The sequence below is a fragment of the Asterias amurensis genome, chromosome 19, assembly GCF_032118995.1.
Source record: "Asterias amurensis chromosome 19, ASM3211899v1".
In the NCBI taxonomy this organism is placed as follows: domain Eukaryota; kingdom Metazoa; phylum Echinodermata; class Asteroidea; order Forcipulatida; family Asteriidae; genus Asterias; species Asterias amurensis.
In genome coordinates, this window is record NC_092666.1 from 3,983,139 (window position 1) to 4,009,802 (window position 26,664).

At 38.1% G+C, this 26,664-nt stretch overlaps 1 protein-coding gene across 1 annotated transcript in view; it reads left to right on the forward strand.

Moving 5' to 3' along the window:
• Positions 1-780: 780 nt before the first annotated feature.
• LOC139951748 (monocarboxylate transporter 13-like) overlaps positions 781-26,664 on the forward strand; it is a 49,329-nt gene continuing 23,445 nt past the window's right edge. The window contains exons 1-2 of the mRNA XM_071950814.1: positions 781-1,019; positions 10,115-10,277. Coding sequence (XP_071806915.1) covers positions 10,208-10,277 — 70 coding nt within the window. The 5' untranslated portion in view covers positions 781-1,019; positions 10,115-10,207. The remainder of the gene's footprint in view (positions 1,020-10,114; positions 10,278-26,664) is intronic.

Below are 26,664 nucleotides of genomic sequence, written 5' to 3' on the forward strand. Positions count from 1 at the left end.
AACTTGAAACGTAGGCCTATATTAATCAAGCGGCCCCGTACCTAAACATTTTTTGGGGAAAAAGATTTTGTACATAAATTATGTGTATGCCTTTAAAGGGCCTATCTGTGTAATTTCTTCCTTGATCACCAATACACCTATGGACACTTCAAACATATTCATCAGAGGACCTCATCCTTAAAAAAAAAAAAAAAAAAAACTGTTCAGTAACGCACCTAAAATCATTTACAAGAAAAATTTACATTGGATGGTGTCGCTTGGCCTGCTGGACAATTATTCTGTTCTTCGAATAATTGTTGTTCCTCTTTAGCGGTAAAATTATTGCAATTTCGTCAGGATATGTTTAGAATGTGGCGGTATAAGAAGATGTTTATGCAAACGAAATCCACGGTTTTTTCAACTACATGGGGACTATACCCAAACCAGAACTCATGGACCCAACTTCATAGAGCTGAGCACAAAAAAATGCTCAGCACAACAACGCTTACTAAGGTTACCAGCCAATGTCCAAAATGTACCATTTGTGACTGGTATCCTGCTTATTTCTGCTTAGCAGAGAGTTGATAAGCAACATTCCTGCTTTAAAGCATGTATATGAGCCATTATGTTCGCGCGTCCTCGATCAAAAAGAGGAACAGGGACTTGCACAAGTTTACGAAATATGTGACCGTTTATTATCTCAACTGCCCCGCCACACGTGCACGTAGATTAACAATTCGCCTTCATGCAATGGTAGTCCATTACGGTCTCGCGCAACCTTCGCATTGGTCTTCCAAATAATCAAGTATTCAAAACAAGCCTGGCTGGATAAAATCACATGCATCTCGTGTGAACATCACTGTGGATGAACGTACCTCCGTGCTAGGTTAACCATAGAGCAAGAGGTCTGAAAGTAGGACATTGGACTGCCTGTGTTTTGGTTTCTAAAAAGAACGACCCGACAAATCAAACGCATCTTGGTCATATCAATCTCATCTTGAGAGGTTGCGACATTGTAGCATACACCACACTACAAGGCGGTAAGCTATGATGACTCGTTGTACATTGTATTATTTAGCTAGCACACCGTTTTTAAAAAATTTGTAGGAAAATGTCCGTTTCCTGCCACCACTTTTCCATTCGTCATGAAATAAATTGGTATCTAAATAACTCGATGAGTTATTATTCTTTTAGGGTAAAATGGGTGAAAATAAATGGTGCTGGCATGATACGGAAATCTTTACGACCTGAAATGCTTTCGATCACAAGTAATAGTCGACTTTTACTTGGCTGTGTTTGCTTAACCCTGGAGGCCTATAACAGTAAGCTCAACGATTAGCAAAAATGACAGTTAATACGTTTTTGACTATCGTGTGTGATCATTTGCATATAGCTCCATTGTGTTTACACGTGTATAATATGAGGACAGATCGAAGTATTCGGGAAATGTGCCATTATGATGCAAGCATGGAGTTTTGCATGTAGTCATAGTTTGGCATGCGGAAGTTATTTTGGCTATAGACCGTAGTGAAATACATGAAGCTTACCGCCTTGTACATTCCATGGCGTCTTTAGGTGGCAAGACACTGTCTTGTATAATTGGGAAAGTTTACACTGTATGTCACAATTTCCACGCAAAATGCAATAAGTTATATAATAAAAAAACATATCAGCTGCATCAAGGCCAGTTTTCAGTTATTTTATAATCTTATCTCAATATAGTGCGCGTACAACTTTGCGTGCAACGTGCAAAAAGTTTGCTTGGTCATTAATTTGTTATGCAAGGTATATTAAGTACGAGGCTTACTCCTTTACATAACATACGGTTTACAATTTGCTGTGGAGCAATAACAAAAACAATTACAAACATTATTATAGACATAAGTAATACTTTATGTTGAAACATAAATTTTTTATTTTATTGGCACTGCTGTTGTAGATAAACAGGGACTGCATTGTGAAATAATATGTTGTATTCCATTATTTTAGACATGTTCTGTTGAGACAATAATTACTATGAGTGTGTATTCATGCAAACAGCTTTTCAATCCAGATGGTAGAGTCATTATAAACTATTTAATATTGTTATTTATGTCTACTGTGAAGTAATGTGGTTATGAAAAAAAGGATATTAATTATTTATCGCCCACGAATTTTATTCAAACTGCCAGAAAAGTTTATCAGCTTTTGTATTCCACCCACGGGTTATACTCTTACATGCGTTGATATAACCCGCTCTGGTTTTTAGAAAATATCTTTAAAAATTCCACATCCTAGGCCTTTATTATCACAAGTTAGTTTTATTGTATAGGATTAAAACAGTGGACTGATTCCAACAACGAAGGTATACGTTATATTTGGTAGGAATGTTCAGTTTGTGGCGTGTCATGCCTCAAGGGTTAAGCGCACCGAAATTAAACTCTGATGTTTCCAAATCAGCAGAGTGTGGGTTCGAGTCTCAGTCGTGATACTGGTCCCAGTCGGGACACCCGTGTCCTTTAGCATGACACTTTACCATGATGATTCGTCCTTCGGATGGGACGTAAAACCGTGGGTTCCGTGTGTTTCGTAAAAAGAGCCCAGACCAATTGCGAAAAGAGAAGGGGTTCGTCAATCCAGTGTTCCAGGGTTTGATTGACTGCATAAATGCGCCACAGCACATTGATAATCATAATACATGATGCTATATGTAAAAGTTGGTATCATTTTAGTCCCAGATCCTTGCAGGAAAGTACTGCATGTAAAAACGCACTGAGCGTCACTGAGTGATGGATTGAGCGCTATAATAAGAAGCCACTATTATTATATCGGCTTGAACGTGTACATTACCATCATCTTATACATGACCATCTTATACATGGTTTTTGCAGATGGTATCGGCAATGGCAACGTTCAATTAAAGCGTGCCACTGTGTTAATAACGCGGAACCTTGAGGAAAATTTAAGGCATAGTGTGTGGTATATTACGAGGTAATTTGCCAATGTGGTGGGGATATTATATTATTATAATAAGTATCACACGGGATGCCATATTGCATGAGCGGCCTCCTGTATTTGAAAGTCAGATAACACGAGCGCGGGGAAGTATGAGTATACAGTGCTTATACGCCAGTATAAGGGGAAACCGAACAACATTCTTTATCACTGATGCAAATGTTACATTATTTTAAAGGCCCTACAGCCGATTTCACGAAACACTACGATTAATCCTAACTCGAGTTAGGACGAGTAACCCGTCCTTATAACTTAGGATGGGTTCAATGCGTCCAAACGTCTTCGGATACGGAACTGAACCCGTCCTAAGTCCTAAGATTAATCCTAAGTTAGGAAGAGTTTGGTGAAATCGACGGCTGGACACGGTTTTGTAATTGTCAAAGACCAGTATTCTCACTTGGTGTATCCCAACATTATACGTAACAAACTTCTTTAGCTCAATATTGGTCATTGAGTTTGCAACAGAATAATGAGAGACCCTTGTTACACAACTTTGTGTGTGCTTTCAGATGCATAACAAAAGTCTTATACTTTTTTTGATTGAGTAATATTATAACCTCTTTCTCAAAAACTACGTTATTTCAAAGGGAGCCGTTTCTTACAATGTTTTGTTTTATACTATCAACAGCTCTCCATTGCTCGTTACCAAGTAAGTTTGTGTGCTAACAATTATTTTGAGTAACCAATAGTGTCCAGTGCCTTTAAGCGTAAAACATAATATTCTTTATCCACAATGCAAATTTAACATCTATTGAATACTAGCTTTGTTTGCTACCGACTGCGTCAAGTGGTTAACGCAGCAGTTTAAACCTGTACGACTGAGATGATTATATCCATTGTTTAGGTGATAAAAATAGCAGTTGCAAAGAAACAATTATAAAATTTTATTTGTAATTTGTTTTTTCGGCACGATATATTCCACCACCTAGCCATACACATTATTTAAAGCCATTGGACCCTTTCGGTAAACAGTATTGTCCAAGGCCCACACTTCGTGTATCACAACTTCTATATCAATAATAACAAACCTGTGAAAATTTGGGCTGAATCGGTCATCGGAGTCGGGAGAAAATAACGGGAAAACCCACCCTTGTATCCGCGCGGTTCGCCGTGTCATGACAAATGTTTAAAATAAATCCGTAATTCTCGTTAACGAGAATTGATATTGTTTTACTGTTTTCTCAAAAAGTATAGCATTTCATGGAATAATATTTCAAGAGAAGTATTTCGCCACTACCTTCTGTAAACCCTGTAAGTTATTTGTAAATCTGTGAACTTTTTTTTTTTTGTGTACCGAAAGGGTCCAATGGCTTTAAATTATGTTTGAAACAAACAACTGAATGCAACGCTAAACAGTAGGCATTATGATTCTATACACCATGTGGGTTCATTTACACAGTCTTCCGGGAATCACAGTTTTTGTTTATGACACAATATGATTTGTTTCATATACAAGTGTGGAAGAGTTTCCTTATTTATATAAAAATATTCACAGGAATAGTGATGTCGGTAAATAAAATGAGATGGGTGGACTTTAAAGAAGGTGGACCACTTTAAAGGCACTGAACACTATTGGTAATTAACTCAAAATAATTGTTAGCATAAAAACCTTACTTAGTAAAGAGCAATGGAGAGCTGTTAATAGTCTAATAAAACATTGTGAAGAACGGCCTGGTTTCTTTTTGTAAAAAAAGGTAATTTCTCACTAAAATATTTAAAGTCACCTGGAAGTGGTATTTTTTCAAAATAAAGCTTTTGTCACTAATAATAAATGTGTTTTGATGAGTGGAATGTGAATAAACAGTTAACTAAGGTTTAAAAAAAATCAGTTCTTATGTTATTTACAAATTTAAGAGTAGACCCCGACCCGAGAGGGCGCTGTTCGTGACGTCAATCGAGGCAGACTTTGCCTGTAATGCGTAGAGTAAACACAATTGCAAAGTACATGTACGGACCAAGTCGTGAGTTTGCACGTTTAAAAAAAAAACAGTTTTTGTTTTTTTCCGGCAATGCCGACCAGGTGTATTGCTGCTGAATGCAGAAAAACACTTTTCGAATGTACTAACTCACGACTTGGACGTACATGTACTTTGCACGTGTGTTTACTCTACGCATTGCAGGCAAAGTCTGCCTCGATTGACGTCACAAAAGGGGTAGGCGGAGTCAGCCCCCCAAACAAGTTGTTATATTTTTTAAACATATAAATCGTGACAAACAATTACTAAAAAAAATTGTTTTATTGTTCGTAAGCATATACTTTTATGTTTGAAAGATAACAAATCTATTTCCAGGTGAATTAAAGACTTCTGGCCTGAAGCCCTTTTAGGCATCTGAGAGCATACAAATTCTTTTCACATTTAATAATTTTTCTTCTAGCCCCATACCGAGTGTCACTTGTAGCCTTGTTTTCGGCGAGCTTACAAATACATTGTTTTTATTTTTTATGTTTACCCCAATTCCACAATGCTGTTAATTTGATCTCAATTCATTACCAATCGTTTAAAAAAACCTGCCCCTCATCATTCACAATTTGTTTGTCTTTATTATTCTCTTACTTGCATCCACCCCGAAATCAGCCACCTATAGCGAAAACAAGTTGTTGCCAAGCCGACCGTCTTGAACGACGAAAACAACCTTCCATTAACGAAGCCACTTTGTCCTGTCTGAATACTCCCAATCATCACTTTTTATTTTCTCTCTAGTATAAATGATTTTAATTAAACACTCAGCAAGCACCTTGGCGTTATTTGCTAAAAGCTCACTTACTCTCACTCAAGTTGTTCTAGTAAAAGACCTTAAAGGCACTGGACATCTTTGGTTTTGTCAAAGACCAGTCTTTTCACTTGGTGTATCTCAACATTTTGTACGTACAAAAAAACAAACCTGTGAAAATTTTATTCAATTGATCGTCGAAGTTGTGAGATAATAATGGAAGATAAAAACACCCTTGTCACACAAGTTGTGTGCTTTTAGATGCTTGATTTCGAGACCTCAGCTGATGTTACGAATTCAATTCAAATGTTTTAGTGAGAAATATTTTTCTTTCTAAAAAAAACTACGAGCCGTTTCTCACAAAATGTTTTACTATCAACAACTCTCCATTGCTACGTTACCAAGTACGTTTTTATGCTAACAATTTTTGTTTTGAGTAATTACCAATAGTGTCCAGTACCTTTAAGGGAAACGGGTGTTATTCATATTATTTTAAAAGGAAATTACTTCCAGTGTTTTGGATAAAATCACGTGGGAATGCATTGCGTGTCAAAATACCATGTGGAGTTTTTACCACAAGAACGGGAGCAGAATGATCAGAAAAAGTGCAAATTTTTTAAAGACAGTGGACACTATTGGTAAATACTCAAAATAATTATTGGCATAAAACCTCACTTGGTAACGAGTAATGGGGAGAGTATAAAACATTGTGAGAAATTTTCCACGAGTTTGATTTCGAGACCTAAGATTTAGAATTTTGAGGTCACGAAATCAAGCATCTGAAAGCACACAACTTCGTGTGACCTGGATGTTTTTTCTTTCATTATTATCTCGCAACTTCAACGAGCAATTTGAGCTCCAGTTTTCACAGGTTTTTAATTTTATGTATATGTTAAGATACATCAAGTGAGAAGACTGGTTTTTGACAATTACCAGTAGTGTCCACTGTCTTTAATAGGAAATTATTTCCAGTGTTTAGGATAAAAATCACGTGGGAATGCGTTGCGTGTCAAAATACCATGTGGAGTTTTTACCACGAGAACGGGAGCAGAATGATCAGAAAAAGTGCAAATCTTTTCAAATTGGATTTAATATTATTTATCAGTCACTAGAAGTCCCCTCGGTCGAGTAAAGCTAAAGTAGTCATCCAGTGAGCCGATGTTCTAATTTCCACCCTGGGACCATTTTCATAGAGCTCCTAAGCACAAACATTTGCTTAGCATGAAATTTTTGCCTCGATTTGCTGTTTCTATCAATGAAGAAATTTCATGCTAAGCAAATGTTGTTGCTTTAGCAGCTCTATGAAATTGGGCCCAGGCAGAACTTAAAAAGCTTTAAAAAGTTTTTTTTTCAGAACTGAGAAGTCCACCGAATTCCGAAAAAAATTCTATGGTAGTAGAATAATATACAGGTAGACAAATTCACAAAAGAACTTACTCTATCTGGCAGCAGGTAGTGGACACATGGTGTTACCGCAAACCAAATGTTGGTCATGATTGACATTACGTTTAACTTGTTTATGAAGTAAAAGTGCTATCCACACGACAACAATTTAACTGGGGTCCCTCGCTTAATTTTTAGCATGGTTGTTAAGGGTAGCAATGTTTGACACAATCATGCAAGAGAACTTGGACAGTTGGAAAAAAGTTGTCCTTTCACACGAGGTACTTTATAAAAAAAAAAAATACAACCATGCTACAATTTAGCAAGGGACCCTCGCTAAGCTGCTCTTGTGTGAAAGGGGCTCAAGTCTTTCAATCTGGTACTGTGCAAAATGGCGAATGGGTAACTTTAGTATAGGTTTTCCCCATCAAATTCGGCAAATGATGTACATGTATGTCATCTACTTCTGATGGCCATTTTGTGTATGCGCTCAGGGCTTTAGACGGGAGAACGGATCCTGTAGCCGAATCCAAAGCCGAAGCCGTGGATTCGAAAGGGCCTATGACTACTTTAAAGACATCCTCCAAACATATTCGAATTCCAGTCAAGACACGTGCCTTTGGGCAAGGCACTTAACCTAAATTGATTCGTAAAACATTAAAATCATGTGCATTCTGCTCTACCAGCCAGGCTCCTAGTGAACGGTACCCTGGCCTATCCTTAAGGCAAAGTTTCAAAACATATTGGCCAAAATAAATAATAAAATTAATTGCTGTCTGTTTTGCAGTGGGGCAGGCCGTACTTTTGTGTCGTTGCCGAGCGGTTAAGAGCACCGATTTTAATCTCTGGTGTTTCTAATCAGCAGGAGTGTGGGTTCGAATTTCCAGCCATGACACTTGTGTCTTTAAGCAAGAAACATAGCCAGTGCTTCGTCCTTCGGATGGGACGTAAAGCCGTTGGTCCCATGTGTTGTGTAACGTGTAAAAGAACACAGTGCACTTATCGAAAAGAGAAGGGGTTCGCACCGGTGTTTCTGGCTGTGGCTGCTGTGGGCTGTGGGCACCTTGTAAACTCTTAGGTGCTATATACATAATTGGGTCTCAGAATATTCATCACTGCAAAAACCTTTCTTTCTGAAAGTTTGTATAATACTCAGCACCCCTGAGTACCTTGTTTGGTAGATACGTGCGTTGTATTTTAGACTTCGATTTGTATTATTATTATTTTGTAAAACTCACGGCTGTGACGTTGAAAAGGAAAGGCAAACTAATGCTGCTGAGATTTCAAGAAACTGACAAAACAATGAGTCATTGAATCAGTAATTCTTAGCCTTCGAGAAAGGCTCTGCAAGGGTCGAAACGCCAGGCCATTACATATTTTTTGTGCAAAATAATGAGTCAGTATTGTTTTGCCTGAAGCGACGTCAGGGTTTCAGCCGTGCTCATCCACTGTAACCAGTGAGAAAGCCCGCGGGTGACTGACATGTACACCTCTACGTTCAATAATTCATTACCAAGTGTCTGAAATATCTTTGAAGTTGTGTTATTGAATTATAGTCAAGTTTGGAATGATATGACTAACTCAAATCTTGATGTTTATAGTTGTAATATACATTTACAAAGTGATTTACGATTACTAATGTCATTTTTGTAACAATGGGAGACTTTGAAACGCCAGGTGGCAGCAGACTTACCAGGTAAATTTCCATTGTTTACGTAGTTCTGAGCGTGCGCACATTACCGAGAACAATGGATTTTACCTGGCAAGTCTGCTGCCACCAAGCGTCCCGAAAGTCTCCCATTGTCTTTTGTTGTCTTCGGTTAACCAGTCTCGCTTGTTCTCGTATTCGCTCGTTTGAATAATAATTGTTCTCGAGAATTCAAGAAGTATTTTTGTGAAAGGGGTTATTTTTTTACTCAAATAATTATTAAAAGCCTCAATTTGGCATTTGAAACCACAAATTTGTGCATCTAAGGGTGTTTTTTCTTTCATTATTCTCTTGCAACTTCAACGACCAAATTAGCCCCAATTTTCACAGGTTTGTTATTTAACGCATCTGTTGGGATACACCAAGTGAGAAGACTGGTCTTTGAAAATTACCAATAGTGTTCCTGCCTGTGTCTTTAAAAGAGATGCAGTAGGCCCTGCAGTTTCATTCTAATTGAGCTTCAAATTCAATCTTGGAAATCATTACGTTCATTATTCTCTTGCAACTTCGATGACCAAAATGAACCAAAATTGTCGTAGGTATTTTATTTCATGTCTAATGTTGGGATACACTATACTTGTCTATGACATTTACTAAAGGTGTCCAGTGCCTTTATTGAATATATTCAAAAATATTGTACTTTCATTATTTAAAGGCAGTGGGCACTATTGGTAATTACTAAAAAATAATTATTGGCATAAAACCTTACCTGGTGACGAGTAATGGGGAGAGGTTGATGGTATAAAACATTGTGAGAAACGGCTCCCTCTGAAGTGCCATATTTTTAGAGAAAGACGTAATTTTCCACGAATTAGATTTCGAGACCTCAATTTTAGAACTTGAGGTCTCGAAATCAACTATCTAAACGCACACAACTTCGTGTGACAAGGGTGTTTTTTCTTTCATTATTATCTCGCAATTTCGATGACCGATTGAGTTTAAATTTTCACAGGTTTGTTATTTTATGTATATGTTGAGATACACCAACTGTGAAGGCTAGTCTTTGACAATTACCAATAGTGTCCACTGCCTTTAAAAATACTACAGAATAATCATAGCAGAACGCCATATGCAATGTCCCTCCGTTGCTATCAATCAATTCGTAAACGCTAGACGAATCTCCACGAACTTAATTTAAATGTCATTCATCCCATTCTCTTGAGAAAAACTGCACCTATACATCCACCTTTTTCATATAATTTCCTCTCAATCCCGTCCTTGTTATTCCTTTTATTATTTTAATCGATCCATGAATGACAGGGGACTGGAGAGAATCCAATTAGTTTCACCATAAATTATGACCAATGAATGTGTGTTTGTCATTTAAATTACCTATAGCCGGATGATGGCTTTGTGTTGCGAGGGAGTGAGTTGTTGGCAGTGATTGACCCGTGCTTTGGGAACTTTTGACGGCGTGTCTGTGACGCGAGGATGGTCTTGACGACCTACAGGCAATCAAGCAGTCCTGCCGGCACGGCGGAGGCCGACCTTATTGAAGTTGGTAAGTGCAATTTCCATGGGATTTAATTTCCGTTGTTTCTTTATTCATCGTGATTTGTTACGAGCTGAAAGAGTTCCCGGAACCCGTGGGCGCCAGCCCTTTTCACACGAGACTTATTTAGCAGTGGTACCTTGCTTGATTTTAACATGGTTGTAGAATTACACTTCGTGTGAATGGAAAGCAATCTCTGCCTAAGGTTTCTCGGGAAATAACTCTCAAAATGTGCTTTTCTTTATGAGCATCTAAACATTGCTGTCTTACCGACGAGGTGCATTGTTAAGAAAGTTCGCAACCATGCTCAAATTTTAGCAAGGGACCCTTGCTAAAATTGCTGTCGTGTGAAAGGATCGTAAACAGAGTCGGCTGCGGGCAGACAGGGTGCTCTGGCAGTTGTGGAACTACTGCATTCCTTGGTCCGACTCGGGACACTTCTATTAAAAGACGAAAGCCATCCATATAAGTAGAAGAGAAAAGGTATTTCAACACACCAAAGCAAACCTGGAATCTGGTACTCGGTAATGAGTTCTGCAATGGCGAGTGGGTAGTTCCGAAACCACGGCTTCGGCTTTGGGTTCGGCCCAGGCTAGCTTGGCCCCGCGGTTGTTTTGACAATAATGCTCGTGCCTTGCGTATACGCGCTCAGGGCTTCAGACGAAAGAACGAAGCCTGAAGCTGAATCTAGAGCCGAAGCCGTGGATTCGAAAATTGGCCCAGTAAAAGGAGGTATATATTTGTGTGTGTTATCTATACTTCTTATGACTACTTTAAAACATTTTTCCATCAACCATTATTTGAGTGCCAGACATGACACGTGTGCCCTTGAGCAAGGCACTTAACCTTAATTGCTTCGTAAAACATTGAACATTGAATTCATTCTGCTCTACCAGACATGCTCCTAGTGGATGATATCCATGCATACATCCTTATAGACCGTGAAGGGGGTAACCCTGTTTCAGCCCCGGGGGTAGAGTGCAACGTGCCTCTGGTGTCAGCAGCAGAGTGTGAGTGTGCATTCTGGTTATGACATTTTTTGCCCTTGAGCAAGGCACTTAACCTAATATAATTATTACCTCGTATAAAACTGTGAAGGTAGTGCATTTTGCTATACCACCCAGGATCCTAGTATGGGGGTAACCCTGTTTCAGCCCAAGGAGTAGGTGGCTCCTAGTGGATGATACCCATGCCTACATCCTTACAGACTGGGAAGGGGGTAACCCTGTTTCAGTCCAAGGAGTAGGTGGCTTCTAGTGGATGATACCCAAGGCTACATCCTTATGGACTATGAAGGGGGGGGGTAACCCTGTTTCAGCCCCAGGAGTAGGTGGCCTCTAGTGGATGATACCCATGCCTACATCCTTATGGACTATGAAGGGGGGGGGGGGGTAACCCTGTTTCAGCCCCAGGAGTAGGTGGCCTCTAGTGGATGATACCTATGCCTACATCCTTACCGACTGTAACCCTGAATGGGTCATGTGAAAACAATCACATGCGTATGCCTATAAGCCTGTTTAAAGTAACACGTTGCCTTGGATCGGACGAGTTGGTGTATAAAAAGTGTTTGAAACCGTTTGTTATGAAATGCATATGGTTAGAAAGATATTTTAAAAGTAGAATATAATGATCCACACAAGTATCAATCAAAATTGCACGGTTTTCTTTTTACGTCGCGAACTATCACGGTCGGCCATTTATGGGAGTCAAAATGTTGACTCCCATAAATGGCCGACCGTGTTATTGGACGAGGTAAAAAGAAAACCACGCAATTTCGAGGCATATTTGTGTAGATCATTGTATTCTACTTTTACAACATCTTTCTAACCATATGCATTTTATAACAAACGGTTACAAAACGCTTTTCAAAGACCAACTCGACCGATCCAAGGCAACGTGTTCCTTTAAGGTATGACGGACGTGATAGGAGTGTACTGTTTGGTTTGGTTGTATGTACACACAAATTTGCTCAAACCTTTTGTAGCATTGTGTCCGTCATATCTCAAAAAGGGCTTATTACTCGGGTTGGATACAAAGTACTGAGTATTTACTGACACAATCGGTGTAAGAGTAAAAAAACAAAAAATGTTCATTGTTTAATCCCGATGAAAATGTAAAATGACTATAACATATTAATAGAAAGACAAGTTTTCAAAAAACAAATTTGCACAGCAAAGTATACACTTGGTTTTACCACCAACTGAATAAGCTGTTCGTTAATTAATTGTCTTCCAACGCTACTAAATCAATATCGTATCTCCCATTATTGGCTTCACATTGCAATAACTGTGGTGACATGTGTTTATTATTGATAAATTCTATATAACCATCCTTTGATCCGGGAAACAGCCAACAGTGTCTGGAATGTTATGTCTTCTTCGAAAAATAAATTAATTCATCACCATTAATTTAGTAAACAAGAATTAAATACGACGCAACAAACGTTGTTCAAAATGTCTTCAAGTTCGGCTCTCACTATAAAAATAGCAACCGACAACTAAATGTTTTTGGAGCGATTTTAAAGGTATAGGCTCGTATACATTTTTGTTTGACGTTATGAGTTATATGTAAAATATAACTTACATAATAGTTTTTCACTGAGCGCGGGACAGTACTGAGTTTACAGTACTAGTAATACACATCGGTGTATTTTGGGTAAAACAAAAATTAATATATTTTGAAACTATTCTAGTTTGCTTGTGATTCGTTTGAAATGAATCATAGATAAATTGGTCAAATACAAATATTATAATTTGTGTTTTCTTATAGATAACAACTCGATTTTGTTCAACTCCATTGATCAAACATAAACAAACGTGCCTGTGTATGATACGAAACGTTCCAAAGTACGGAATTGTAAAAGTAATTTATAGCTCACTTATCCAAGCCTTATTGATAATATTCCTTATCAATCTGCCCTACATCGTTTTTAGAAAGTTATTTTAAATTATATCTCAGTAGATTTCACTGTTCAAACTCACAGTGTGTTTTGAATTGTGAGCCGCACAGTGCAGTGTTTTTGAGACACTCCTGTTTTGTTAGAACCTGCTAGAAACAAACATACACAACAATGGAAGCAAACGTTACAATAAGAAGCGGGCTGAAACTCAGCAGAAAACCAAGTAAGTACGGAAAATGTGTTTATAAATGCCAGCTTTTGACCCTAAAAACATTATTTTAGTCAATTTTACTTGGCCACAATTTAATTTTATTTCTTACCATCTCAACTCCCCGGGGTGGATTTCACAAAGAGTTAAGACTAGTCTTATCTTGAGGTAGGACGAGTTACTTGCTAACTTAAAGTGTTTATATATGCCAGCTTTTGACCCTAAAAACATTATTCTAGTCAATTTTATTTGGCCATATATTAATTTTATTTATTTCCATCTCAACTCCCCGGGGTGAATTTCACAAAGAGTTAAGACTAGTCTTATCTTGAGGTAGGACGAGTTACTTGCTAACTTAAAGTGTTTATATATGCCAGCTTTTGACCCTAAAACATTATTTTAGTCAATTTTACTTAGCCATATATTTTATTTCTTACCATCTCAACTCCCCGGGGTGGATTTCACAAAGAGTTAAGACTAGTCTCATCTTGAGGTAGGACGAATTACTCGTCTAAATTAAAGTGTTTATATATGCCAGCTTTTGACCCTAAAAACATTATTTTAGTCAATTTTACTTGGCCATTAGATTAATTTTATTTCTTACCATCTCAACTCCCCGGGGTGGATTTCACAAAGAGTTAAGACTAGTCTTATCTTGAAGTTGGACGAGTTACTCGTCAAACTTAAAGTGTTTATATATGCCAGCTTTTGACCCTAAAAACACTATTTTAGTCAATTTTACTTGGCCATATATTTTATTGCTTACCATCTCAACTCCCCGGTGTGGATTTCACAAAGAGTTAAGACTAGTCTTATCTTGAGGTTGGACGAGTTACTCGTCCTAACTTACGACTAGCCTTTAAGTGTATTAAAGATACTGGACACTATTTGTATTTTTCAAAATACCAGTCTTCTCACATGATGTATCTCAACATCTGCACAAAATAACAAACTTGTTGGAAATTTGACCTCATATAATTGGTCGTCGAAGTTGCGAGATTATAATGGAATAAAAAACACCCTTGTCACATGAAGTTGTGTGCTTTCAGATGTTTTATTTCGAGACCTCAAAATATAATTCTCTCGCAACTTCGATGACCGATTGAGCTCAGATTTTCACAGGTTTGTTATTTTATGCATATGTTGCGATACACCAAATGAGAAGACAGGTCTTTGACAATTAGTGCTCAGTGTCCTACTAAATTATATGCAAGTATATCATACATAATTTTGGATTTGTAAAAACGAATCTTTTAATTCATGATCTTCAACAATTCAGATGAACTTATTTAATGATGTGAGAGTTAATTAAAAGGCAGCTCGATATTTTTAGACATGGTCACCAGTCTGACGAAGCTCCTAGCTCAGGAGTGAAACGTAACTACTCAATTATAAGTAAAGTAACAATGTAATAATGTGGTTTTATTCAGACTGGCAGTGTTCTGGCAGTGTGAAGCCCGGTTCATACTTCCTGCGAATGCGAATGCGAAGCGAATGTCGACGTCACAAATTATAATAATAATAATATCGAAGTCTTATATAGCGCACGTATCTACCAAACAAGGTACTCAAGGCGCTGAGTATATACAAACTTTCAGAAATATAGGTAATTGCAGTGATGAATTCTGAGACCCAATTATTTAGCACCTTTTAAGGGTTTACAAGGTGCCACGGCGCATTAAGCAGCCACAACCAGGAACACCGGGGCGAACCCCTTCTCTTTTCGATAAGTGCACTGGGTTCTTTTACATGCGTTACACAACACATGGGACCAACGGCTTTACGTTCCATCCGAAGGACGAAGCAATGGTTAAGTGTCTTGCTCAAGGACACAGTGTCACGGCTGGGGATTCGAACCCACACTCTGCTGATCAGAAACACCAGAGTTTGAATTCGGTGCTCTTAACCGCTCGGCCACGCCACGACACTTCGCAACGAATAATTCGCAGCAGGGCAACTCTGTTCGACTCACTTGCGAGTATCGCTGCAAAAGGAGGGTTGTGACGTCAAATTCGCTTCGCATTAGCATAGTATGAACCGGGCTTTATGTAGATCAAACCGATGGCATGTAGGTGAAAAACACGAGTGCAGAAGCTCGTTAAATACCCCATTATTATTAATATTATTACTAATACCATTTTTACCAAGGCTATGCATTTTTTTAAATTAGTTTTACTGGGTCTCAACAATGATAATTAATAACTCCCTCTCTGCTATCCTGCTTGAATTGTTTTTTTATTAAAATATATTGTTTCCCCTTGACTTATATGCGGGTACGTACCTATACCACGCCCTTGACGCATGGCCTGTTGCTGGCAATGAGCAAGTTCTAGTGTGCACCATGAACTAAGGTTAAAGGAACACGTTGCCTTGGATCGGTCGAGTTGGTCTTTGAAAAGCGTTTGTAACCGTTTGTTATAAAATGCACATGGGTAGAAAGATGTTGTAAAAGTAGAATACAATGATCCACACAAACATGCCTCAAAATTGCGTGGTTTTCCTTTTACCTCGTCGACTAACACGTCGGCCATTTATGGGGGTCAAAATTTTGACTCCCATAAATGGCCGACCATGTTAGTTCGCACAGTAGAAGGAAAACCACGCAATTTCGAGGCAAACTTGTGTGGATCATTGTATTCTACTTTTAAAACATCTTTCCAACCATATGCATTTTATAAAAAACGGTTACAAACGCTTTTGTTTTGACCAACTCGTCCGATCCAAGGCAACGTGTTCCTTTAACTATATTTTTGACTCGAACCAAGGCTATAGTCTATACCATTGGTTGACTACTGTGTGTGGTGCAACCATTGGAACCATCATGGAAGAATATTCTGTGACTTAAACTATTTCCCCCAAACTGTGTACTTTGTCAGAATGATGTTTGGTCTCATTTATAACTACTCTGCGAAATTTGTAAGCATATTTTATAGTCCTTGCAACATTTATATAATATATAAATGTTGCAAGGACTATAAAATATGCTTATAAATATGCTTATTATATAATTATTAAGTGGTGTATAAATCAATCAAAATCTTCTTAAGCGTTTACATAAGCAAATTGACTGTTTGTTGCTGAAAGTGGCCGGGAAAACATAATAATATTAACAGCAAGTATTAATGTCTGGCGCCTAGCCACCGTTACTAGAATTGAGTGTAAGTCTGCGTTAGTCTGGTGCTAGACATACCCGCTTTGATCGTATTGATTTTCACTGAGGATAACTACCCCAAATGACTGCACCGTTTAATATGCTCCATACATAATACATAGTGAGTCACTGTTTCTGTACACATGGAATCTCTTGAGAAACTTCTAGAATGGCATCAAATGAATTTCGAAATATACGGCCCAACGATTGTGACACATCAGAGCAGATGTTTTAACAACAAGAATTTAAAATAAAATTCAAAAAGAAAAATGCGCATGTTCAACTAAATAAAATGCCTCTCATAATTAGTTTTTATTTTAAACAAAATAAAAAAAATGTGTTACATTGTTACCAAAAATAGCGATTTTTTTCTTGATTTGCACTTATGGCTTTCCATAGTTTTCAAAACTGGCTAGGCAAAAACTCGGGCTGTGACGTTGCAAAAGAAGGGTCTATTGCATAGAGTTATATATAACTCTATGGTCTATTGAGAGATAACGACATATAGGGACAAGTTCTCGGTTGTCACGTGGTTGCTGGGCGCCATTTTGTTCTCCAAATGAGCGCAACGGGCAGTAGATCCAATCATCTTTTTAAAGAAACTTGGTCATAAATGGATGGTACAATTTTGGTTATTGGAAGAGCACATTCATTACAATCATGTACTATCAAGAAACATATTGTCATAAATTAATGGTGCATTATTTCATTCCAGTCCTCTAAATACCAGTAAACATTGGTTTATCGTTGGTTATTGGGATAGTTTGTTCATTCCAATCCTCTAGTTTTCAAGAAACATATCATAAAGGGATGGTTTATCGTTGGTTATTGGGATAGTTTGTTCATTCCAATCCTCTAGTTTTCAAGAAACATATCATAAAGGGATGATACATCGTTGGTTATTGGAAGAGTACATTCATTCCAATCCTCTAGTTTTCAAGAACCATATCATAAAGGGATGGTTCATCGTTGGTTATTGGAAGAGTACATTCATTCCAATCCTCTAGTTTTCAAGAAACATATCATAAAGGGATGGTTTATCGTTGGTTATTGGAAGAGTACATTAATTCCAATCCTCTAGTTTTCAAGAAACATATCATAAAGGGATGGTTTATCGTTGGTTATTGAAAGAGTACATTAATTCCAATCCTCTAGCTTTCAAGAAACATATCATAAAGGGATGGTTCATCATTGGTTAATGGAAGAGTATACATTCATTCCAATCCTCTAGCTTTCAAGAAACATATCATAAAGGGATGGTTCATCATTGGTTATTGGAAGAGTACATTCATTCCAATCCTCTAGTTTTCAAGAAACATATCATAAAGGGATGATACATCGTTGGTTATTGGAAGAGTACATTCATTCCAATCCTCTAGTTTTCAAGAAACATATCATAAAGGGATGGTACATCGTTGGTTATTGGAAGAGTACATTCATTCCAATCCTCTAGCTTTCAAGAAACATATCATAAAGGGATGGTTCATCGTTGGTTATTGGAAGAGTACATTCATTCCAATCCTCTAGTTTTCAAGAAACATATCATAAAGGGATGGTACATCGTTGGTTATTGGAAGAGTACATTAATTCCAATCCTCTAGCTTTCAAGAAACATATCATAAAGGGATGGTTCATCGTTGGTTATTGGGATAGTTTGTTCATTCCAATCCTCTAGTTTTCAAGAAACATATCATAAAGGGATGGTACATCGTTGGTTATTGGAAGAGTACATTAATTCCAATCCTCTAGCTTTCAAGAAACATATCATAAAGGGATGGTTCATCGTTGGTTATTGGAAGAGTACATTCATTCCAATCCTCTAGTTTTCAAGAAACATATCATAAAGGGATGGTACATCATTGGTTATTGGAAGAGTACATTCATTCCAATCCTCTAGCTTTCAAGAAACATATCATAAAGGGATGGTACATCGTTGGTTATTGGAAGAGTACATTCATTCCAATCCTCTAGTTTTCAAGAACCATATCATAAAGGGATGGTTCATCATTGGTTATTGGAAGAATACATTAATTCCAATCCTTTAGTTTTCAAGAAATGTCATAAAGGTTAGTACATCTTTGGTACATCCATTTCAACCCTCACATGTAATTGGAAAGGCAGTCTTTTCAAGTTGAACTGTCAGTTTAGTTTGTATCATATCTACATGTCGTTGGTTCGAGTCCCACTCTAGTCAATTCTTTGGGTGCGTCCGTTTAGCTTCCCTGGGTGGACCCGGTCTGCCCCGGTACGTTCGTATAGCTTTGACGGGGCTCACCCGGGTCAGCCCCAAGTGCCCTGCTTGTGGAGTGGGTCACTTGGGGTGACCTGAGGTGCATGCCGTCACCACGAGGGGGCGAGTGTGGTCGTTCGATTAGCTCTTGTCAGGGGCTCACCCGAATGAGCACTGCGGGGTAGACCCAGGGAAGCTAAACGAACGCACCCAGTGTTGAACCCCAAGAATGTGACTCGTTACGACCGTCACAGTTGAGTGTATATTCGAATCTACACTTTCATCAAGACATGACGTCACAGAAACAGTTTACCACACTGGAGTCACTCCTTCAAAACTACCTTTTTTTCTGGCATGTTCTGGAAACTGGATAATTATAATAAATTAAACCGTTCATAAATCCAGTTATCATAACCCTAAGCTTCATGCTCTATATATATTATGTTAATTTCGTGTATTTTATTCATTGGATTCAGTTCCACGTGTCCCTTTATCGATAAGATGTACGTGACTGGTGGCTGGTATAAACGCCGGGTGCAAATGTCAATACCACTGGATTAGTTCCGTGTGTAAAACTCTAAATCCTTTTTTCTTTTTCTTTTTTTCTACCCCCCCCCCCCCCCACTCTCTCCCTTTTTGATGTAATTTCCTCTTTGATGCCCGCTTGACAAGCGTCAAATGCACTCCGTGGTCATGAAATATATAAGCCAATAATCTAACATTACATTTAGCGGGCACGTTGAGGGTAATCACACTGTGTCGTTAAAGGCAATGCATTTTATTACCTTTTTATTTTATTACCTTTTTTTGTTAAAGACCCTGGACAAATTATTTGTAATTGCACAAAATAATTTTCAGCATAAAAACTTACTTGGTAACAAGCAACGAAGAGCTGTTGATAGTATAAAACAATGTGAGTAACGGCTCCCCTCTGAAGTACCGTAGTTTTTGAAAAAGAAGTAATTTTCTACTAAAATATTTGAATTTGATTTCGAGACCCCAGAAGGGTTCCGCAATCAAGCATCTGACAGCACACAGCTTCGTGTGGTATGGGTGTTCATTAACTGTAATACAATACGAAAGTGTAAGGCCGGCAGGGCTACTTCAGAGGGAGCTGTTACTCACAATGTTTTACACTATCAACCTCTCCCCATTATACTCGTCACCAAGTAGGGTTTTATGCGAATAATTATTTTTAATAATTACCAATAGTGTCCACTGCCTTTAAACAAGATTATACGACGGCGGAATTAATTATGTCATTCTGATGGATTAAACGTGAGATGAGTTGTATAATTTCCCCCACAACCCACTTTATTAAGGGATTAAAGTTTGGTAATTGAAAACCATTACTCTATATCAATCATTTTCATATAACCATACAACTCACCTGTAAAAAAACACATTTCAAATTGAGGTAGCGTTCATGAGTACAACACATGGGAAGCAATATAGTCTCGTGTAGGATTAGGAAAGTTTTGGATAAAAAGTGAAACCTTTCTCCACAACCGCAGTACTTCGAAGTGTAACGTTTTTCTCAAAAACGTTTTCAGACTCAAACCTGCTTCACTTTTCACCAAGTAAGTGTTTTTTTGTGTGTTTTTTTACCCATACACCGATGTGTGTTAGCACTGTATACTCAGTACTCTCCAGAGTCCTGTGAAACAAATTTCATATGCAAGTTACTCGGGTGGGATTCGAACCCACGACCCTTGCAATTCTAGAGCAGTGTCTTACCAACTAGACTACCGAGGTTGCCCGGCCGGTAGCGATAGAGGCAGTTCGGATCCTATGTTTTGGCAGCGGGTACCGCAACGATATGAGTAAAGTGTTCATTGCAATTGTTTTTATTTCAGAGTTATGCCAAAACGTATACGGATTGTTCAAGCATTCGTCATCATCATCATCATCCATCATCCACTATATAATTATTGTTTCACGCTGTGACGGGGTTCATGGTGTCTTGTCCAACCGAGGGAGCAAATGGCACCCGAGGCGAAGCCCGCCGAAGGTGCCATTTGCCCCAAAGCAAATGGGGGCTCGTTACCGAGTCAGTTTTTATGATATTAATTATTTTGAGTAATTGTCAATAGTGTCCAATGCCTTTGGATTTCACCAAACTCTTCCTAATTTGGGATTAATCTTAGGACTTAGGACGGGTTCAGTTCCGTATCCAAATACGTAGGACGCATTGAACTCATCCCAAGTTAGTACGGGTTACTCGTCCTAATTCGAGATTGGATTGATCCTAGCGTTTCGTGAAATCGGCTGCAGGTACTTTAAGATGCAAACAAATCTATAGCAGAACTGTTTCAGACAAGCAAATCTCAAGGCGCTATTTGAAATACACTGCATTATTTATGACGTCTCTGTTCGTGTTGCGACTCGAAAGTTGGGTTCGGGCATAAATGACAACTGAAAACTTACTCCGCATAAAATCAAAGCGCCCGACCAACCTTTATGAATTTGATGGAATTGAATACTTAGTAACACAGATTATTAGTCCTAGTTTTAATTTAGAGCATGACGTGGATTCGAGTAGATAATGAACAGGGCCCCTTCCACATGACAGCAATTTAGCAGGGGTCCTTTGCTTAATTAATCTTTATATTATTACACTTCGTCGGTGGACTGTCAAAAAGTCCCTAAATAGTGAAATCTTCTCAAATTTCCTGTCATTTATGGGCAGTATTCACACGACAGTAATTTAGCAGGTGTCCTTTGCTTAATCTTAGCATGTTTGTACATTTTTAGCAATTATTGTTCTTCGTGTGTAGACTACTTTTAAACATTAAAATGTCCCTAGTGATTTCTTCTCAAATTTCCTGTCTATTACGGGCAGTATTCACACGACAGTAATTTAGCAGGTGTCCTTTGCTTAATCTTAGCATGTTTGTAAATTTTATCAATTATTGTTCTTCGTGTGTAGACTGTTTTTAAACATTAAAATGTCCCTAGTGATTTCTTCTCAAATTTCCTGTCTATTACGGGCAGTGTTCACACGACAGTAATTTAGCAGGTGTCCTTTGCTTAATCTTAGCATGTTTGTAAATTTTTAGCAATTATTGTTCTTCGTGTGTAGACTACTTTTAAACATTAAAATGTCCTTGGTGATTTCTTCTCAAATTTCCTGGCTATATACGGGCAGTATTCACACGACAGTAATTTAGCAGGTGTCCTTTGCTTAATCTTAGCATGTTTGTAAATCGTTAGCAATCGTGTGTGGACTGTCCAATGTCCCTATTAGTGAAATCCTATACAATTTTGCTGTCCTTTATGTACAGTATAATAATTGCTGTCCTTTCACATGATTTGTACATTAATTTTAACAACCATGCTAAAAATAAGCACGGGACCCTTGTTAACTTGTTGGCTGAAAAAGGGGCTCAAGTTGTCGTGCGTCTGCTACACTGCAATTAGAGATTTCTAGAGAGCCTTTCTTCGTGTAAATGTTTACCCTCTTGCTACATTACGCATCCTTAGTCAGATTTTCCACGTAACGGAAGTATGTTTCCATCCACATTAGTAAGAGCAGACGATAAGAACTGCCCAACGAAAAATATTCCCGCCATAATCGTGTTGCCATAGCAACCATTGCCGTGGCACACAGACACCTGTTGCATAATTTTTGTGTCCTGCTTTGACATCGCTAGCAGATAATCGAAGTCAGCCCCTTATGCCAAAGGGTCGGGTAAACAAACCAGTTTGTGGATAACGATTTCCGTTGCCAATCCAGAACAAAATAAATATTTATTAAAATTTTTATTTTGATTCATTTTTTTTTTTTTTTTTTTTTTGCAACTTTGCGAATACAGGGCGCCCTGCATGACCGTACGACGGACATGATCAATTATGGATGGTTAGGAAAGAAACTAGAAAGTAAATAGTAAGTCTTGCAGGTACGACTGTGCGACTGTACGGCACCTAAATGTAGCCCGAGTCCTAAATGTAGCCTGACCTAAATGTAGCCCCAAACATGTACATATGACCATGTGTAATGTTTTTTTTTTTTTTTTCTTTTTCTTTTTTTTTAAGTTTTTTTTTTAAACTCTTTCTCGGGTTTCATTTTGTAATCCACGTTCTTACAGTCATTGCTTTTTTGGTATTTTTATTGATTTAACTCCGCATACATTCCTGAACTCAGCGTGTTTTTTAGTTTTTTGTTTTTTTTAATCATAGGCCCATAATTTTTTTCATTTTTTTTACTAACTATATTACTTTATTGCTAATTGCTGAATGTTAATCACATTCAATTAAGCCTGTGGGGCACGAAAGGTGGTTCAATTCAATTTAACTCTATTCAATAAGCATTTATTTCGGCAATGCCAGAAGGGTTAAACTTAGGGGTGGGTGAAGCCTTGACTATTTATTTTACCCTTTATAACCTAACCACAAAGACAAGGGAGAAAAAAGAGAGACGAACACATAGGTTTACCAACAAATGATAAAAATGAAATAAAATAGCAGACTCGTTACTGGAACGCATATCGTATGACGCCATCTTGGAAATCCAAACCATTACGATAAACTAGACTTGACTGGGGAAAAGAGACTGGCCTCCTAGTTAATATAATGTTAATGAGGTACCTTATTCGTACAGTGAACACGACACAGGTTGTGGCACCTCCATAGACTTCGTATTGATTTCATTTTAAAGCTGGTGACTCGATGTCTGCTTATAGAGAATCTTGCTTACAGATTCTACCAGTGAAATTAGCAGGGTACCAATCCTTATTCTGTAATGCGTAAGTTTGTTACGCTTAGCTGCTTGTTAATATGCTTAAAGATAGTGGACACTATTGGTCATTACTCAAAATAATTATTAGCATAAAACCTTTCTTGATTACGAGTAATGGGGAGAGGTTGATGGTATAAAACATTTTGAGAAAAGGCTCTCTCTGAAGTGCCATTATAGTTTTCGAGAAAGAAGTCATTTTCCACGAATTTGACTTCGAGACCTCAGCATTAGAACTTGAGGTCTCGAAATCAACCATCTAAACGCACACAACTTCGTGTGACAAGGGTGTTTTTTTCTTTCATTATTATCTCGCACGTTCGATGACCAACTGAGCTCAAATTTTCACAGGTTTGTTATTTTATGCATATGTTGAGATACACCAACTGTGAAAGCTAGTCTTTGACAATTACCAATAGTGTCCACTGCCTTTAAAGCAGTTCTATTATGCTGACCTTCCGGTGCTACTGCACACAAATGAATGACGTCACAATGCAAATCTATGGCGAACGCCCAAGATGGCCGTCTAACTTTCTTGCTAAAAAAAACTGTGAAATACGATAACACTAACTTCAGTAAGCACGAGTTGCTAACCATTAAGCAGCGCTTTTAAATAGAGAAGGGCCAAATTTCATAAAGCTGTTTAGCAAAAACTTCGTTGGGCATCAGGCACAACAATGTAAACTCCTTGTTTCTGTTAAGCAATATTTTGTTGTGCTTAGCACGTTTTTGTTTTTACAGGCTTTATGCAAGTGGGCAAATGTGTTTATTTGCAACCTCTCTCCCATTTTACGTTGTAAAGTGCAACCCCCTCCCCCCACTACGTGTTTGGGAACAGATACTTCCGAACCCCCTGGCCGGGGAAATGGTTATGCTGAAAGCATAGACAGTTGGCCATGTGTCTCGTTGTGGCTGATTTCGAGTGCTAAGGGCATTGAACGTGGTTATCATGAGGAAAGCTCTCTAATGGAATATGTTATCAGCCTGCTGGAATAATCAGAACGGGATAAGATTTCCAGAAAGGTCTCTTTTTTATATTATTTAAAGGAGAGTTGCAGTCCGCTCTTTTTCATATTTTGAATAACGGTTGTTCATATTAAATAACAAGAAATGTTGTGAACTAACAATCAGTTTGTCATAAACAAATTGTTATCCCGTCTTTGCTTTTTGTTATAACATATCGACGTTTAACCCGAACTGTTTCGACCGGAAAATGACTGTCTTTCCAAATTGGAAGGATAACATGATGTGTATTAAACACAGCTGAAAGCATGTTATCTTTCAAATAAAAAATGTCAATTCAATAACAAAATTCATTTCAGTAACACAATTGCAAATGGATCAAAACGTTGTACTCGATAATTATACATTTTCCAGAATAACCTATGAATGTGACCAACATCTATTTACAAAATGCACAAATGAGACAGTTAAAGGAATCAGATACAGTTTGAAACGTGACTTAAATAACTATTGAAGTCCGAGAATATACTCTAAAAAGTGTAGATTCGTGATTACAATAAGCTCGTACATTCTATGCACGAATCTACACTTTCTTGTCCAGTCTCCTTTCCTGAAACCCTCATAAGCTTCGATGACAATATCTTCGAATTGATTCAAAGTTAATCAACTGCAATGACGTCTTGATCAGAAACGAGTAGGTATTGCGAGCAGGTGTTGTGTAGCCTTTACTCAAGCCGTTATATCACCCAGTTTAATTACGGCTCAAAAACTAATCAAAAAACGGTCTACGATGTTGCAATTATGAAACATTGTTGTGTAGCCTTTATTGAAGCCGTTATATCATCCAGTTTAATTACGGCTCAAAAACTAATCAAAAAATCGACCCACGATCTTGCAATTATGAACCGTTGTCACAAGTAGAGGTAATTTCAACCGGGTTCGTATGATGGTATAATTACACCAACCTTAATTGTGTTCTTTGTTAAGACTTTGGAAAGTGGTGGTTTAAACGCGTCCATCACAATGTTTCATTAAAATGTGTTCGGACGTACAGAAAGATGTTTTGATCTCTCACTTTCATGGTGACGTTTTTGGGGGGTAGGCCTACTTCGTTAGGAATGAACGGATACTCAAAGGACACATTTGGTAAGTGTCAAAGACCAGTCTCACCTGGTGTGTCCCATCATAATGCATGACATATAACAAATCTGTGAAAATTGGCTCAATTGGTCATCGAAGTTGCGAGAGAATAATTAAGAAGAAAAAAACCCACATTTTTTTGCACAAATTTGTGTACTTTTGGATGCCCGATAAAAGGCTTCAGCTGAAGTCTTTTAAAATTTGAATGAGAAATTACCTCTTTCTCAAAAATTACGTCACTCCATGGAACTATTTATCACAATGTTATACAAAGCAATGTAGGCCTATGTGCCATTTGTGATACCACCTAATAACGACCTTAAACTTTGGAGAAAAAACTTGTACAAGTTTTTGTCGCCACACATAATTATACCATGACACTTAGCGAACCATATTGGGTGCGTTCGATATTAGCTACCTGGATTGGCACCGCGGTGCTCACGCGGGCAAGTTGCACTCGGGTGAGCCCCTGACAACTTAGACTTGACTCAAGTCCCAATCCCGTGCCATCCCCAGAAAACTACTGTTTTGTGATGCTCCGCATTCCAAAACCTGTTCCGCATGCGGAACATCCACATTTTCACGGCGAGCGCGCACTGTACTGTATGCTACGGGGTTGTTTCATAGTAAGTTGAGGTAACAGCTAGGGACCTCTCACACGAGAATGGGACTTGAATCAAGTCTACTGACAACTTAGAGCTATTATCGAACGATCACACTCGCCCTCTCGTGGTGTTGTCATGCACATCGGGTCACCCCAAGTGACCCACTCCACAAGCAGGGAACGGGGGGCTGAAATGTTTTATACTATCAACTGCTCCCCGTTACTCGTTACCAGTTATGCTAATACTTGTTTTGAGTATTTACCAATACTGTCCACTACCTTTAAGTTATTTTTGTTGCTCATTTGCTTTTCTCTCGGTGTTATGTATAGCGTATATTATTGTTTTGTTTTGTCTGCCCTGCACTGTACCGTGGCCATCTCTGGTGTTGGCCATGATAAATGATCTGGGCTTAAAGGAAAGAATTGTTAGCATAAAACATAACTTGGTAACGAGTAATGGTGAGAG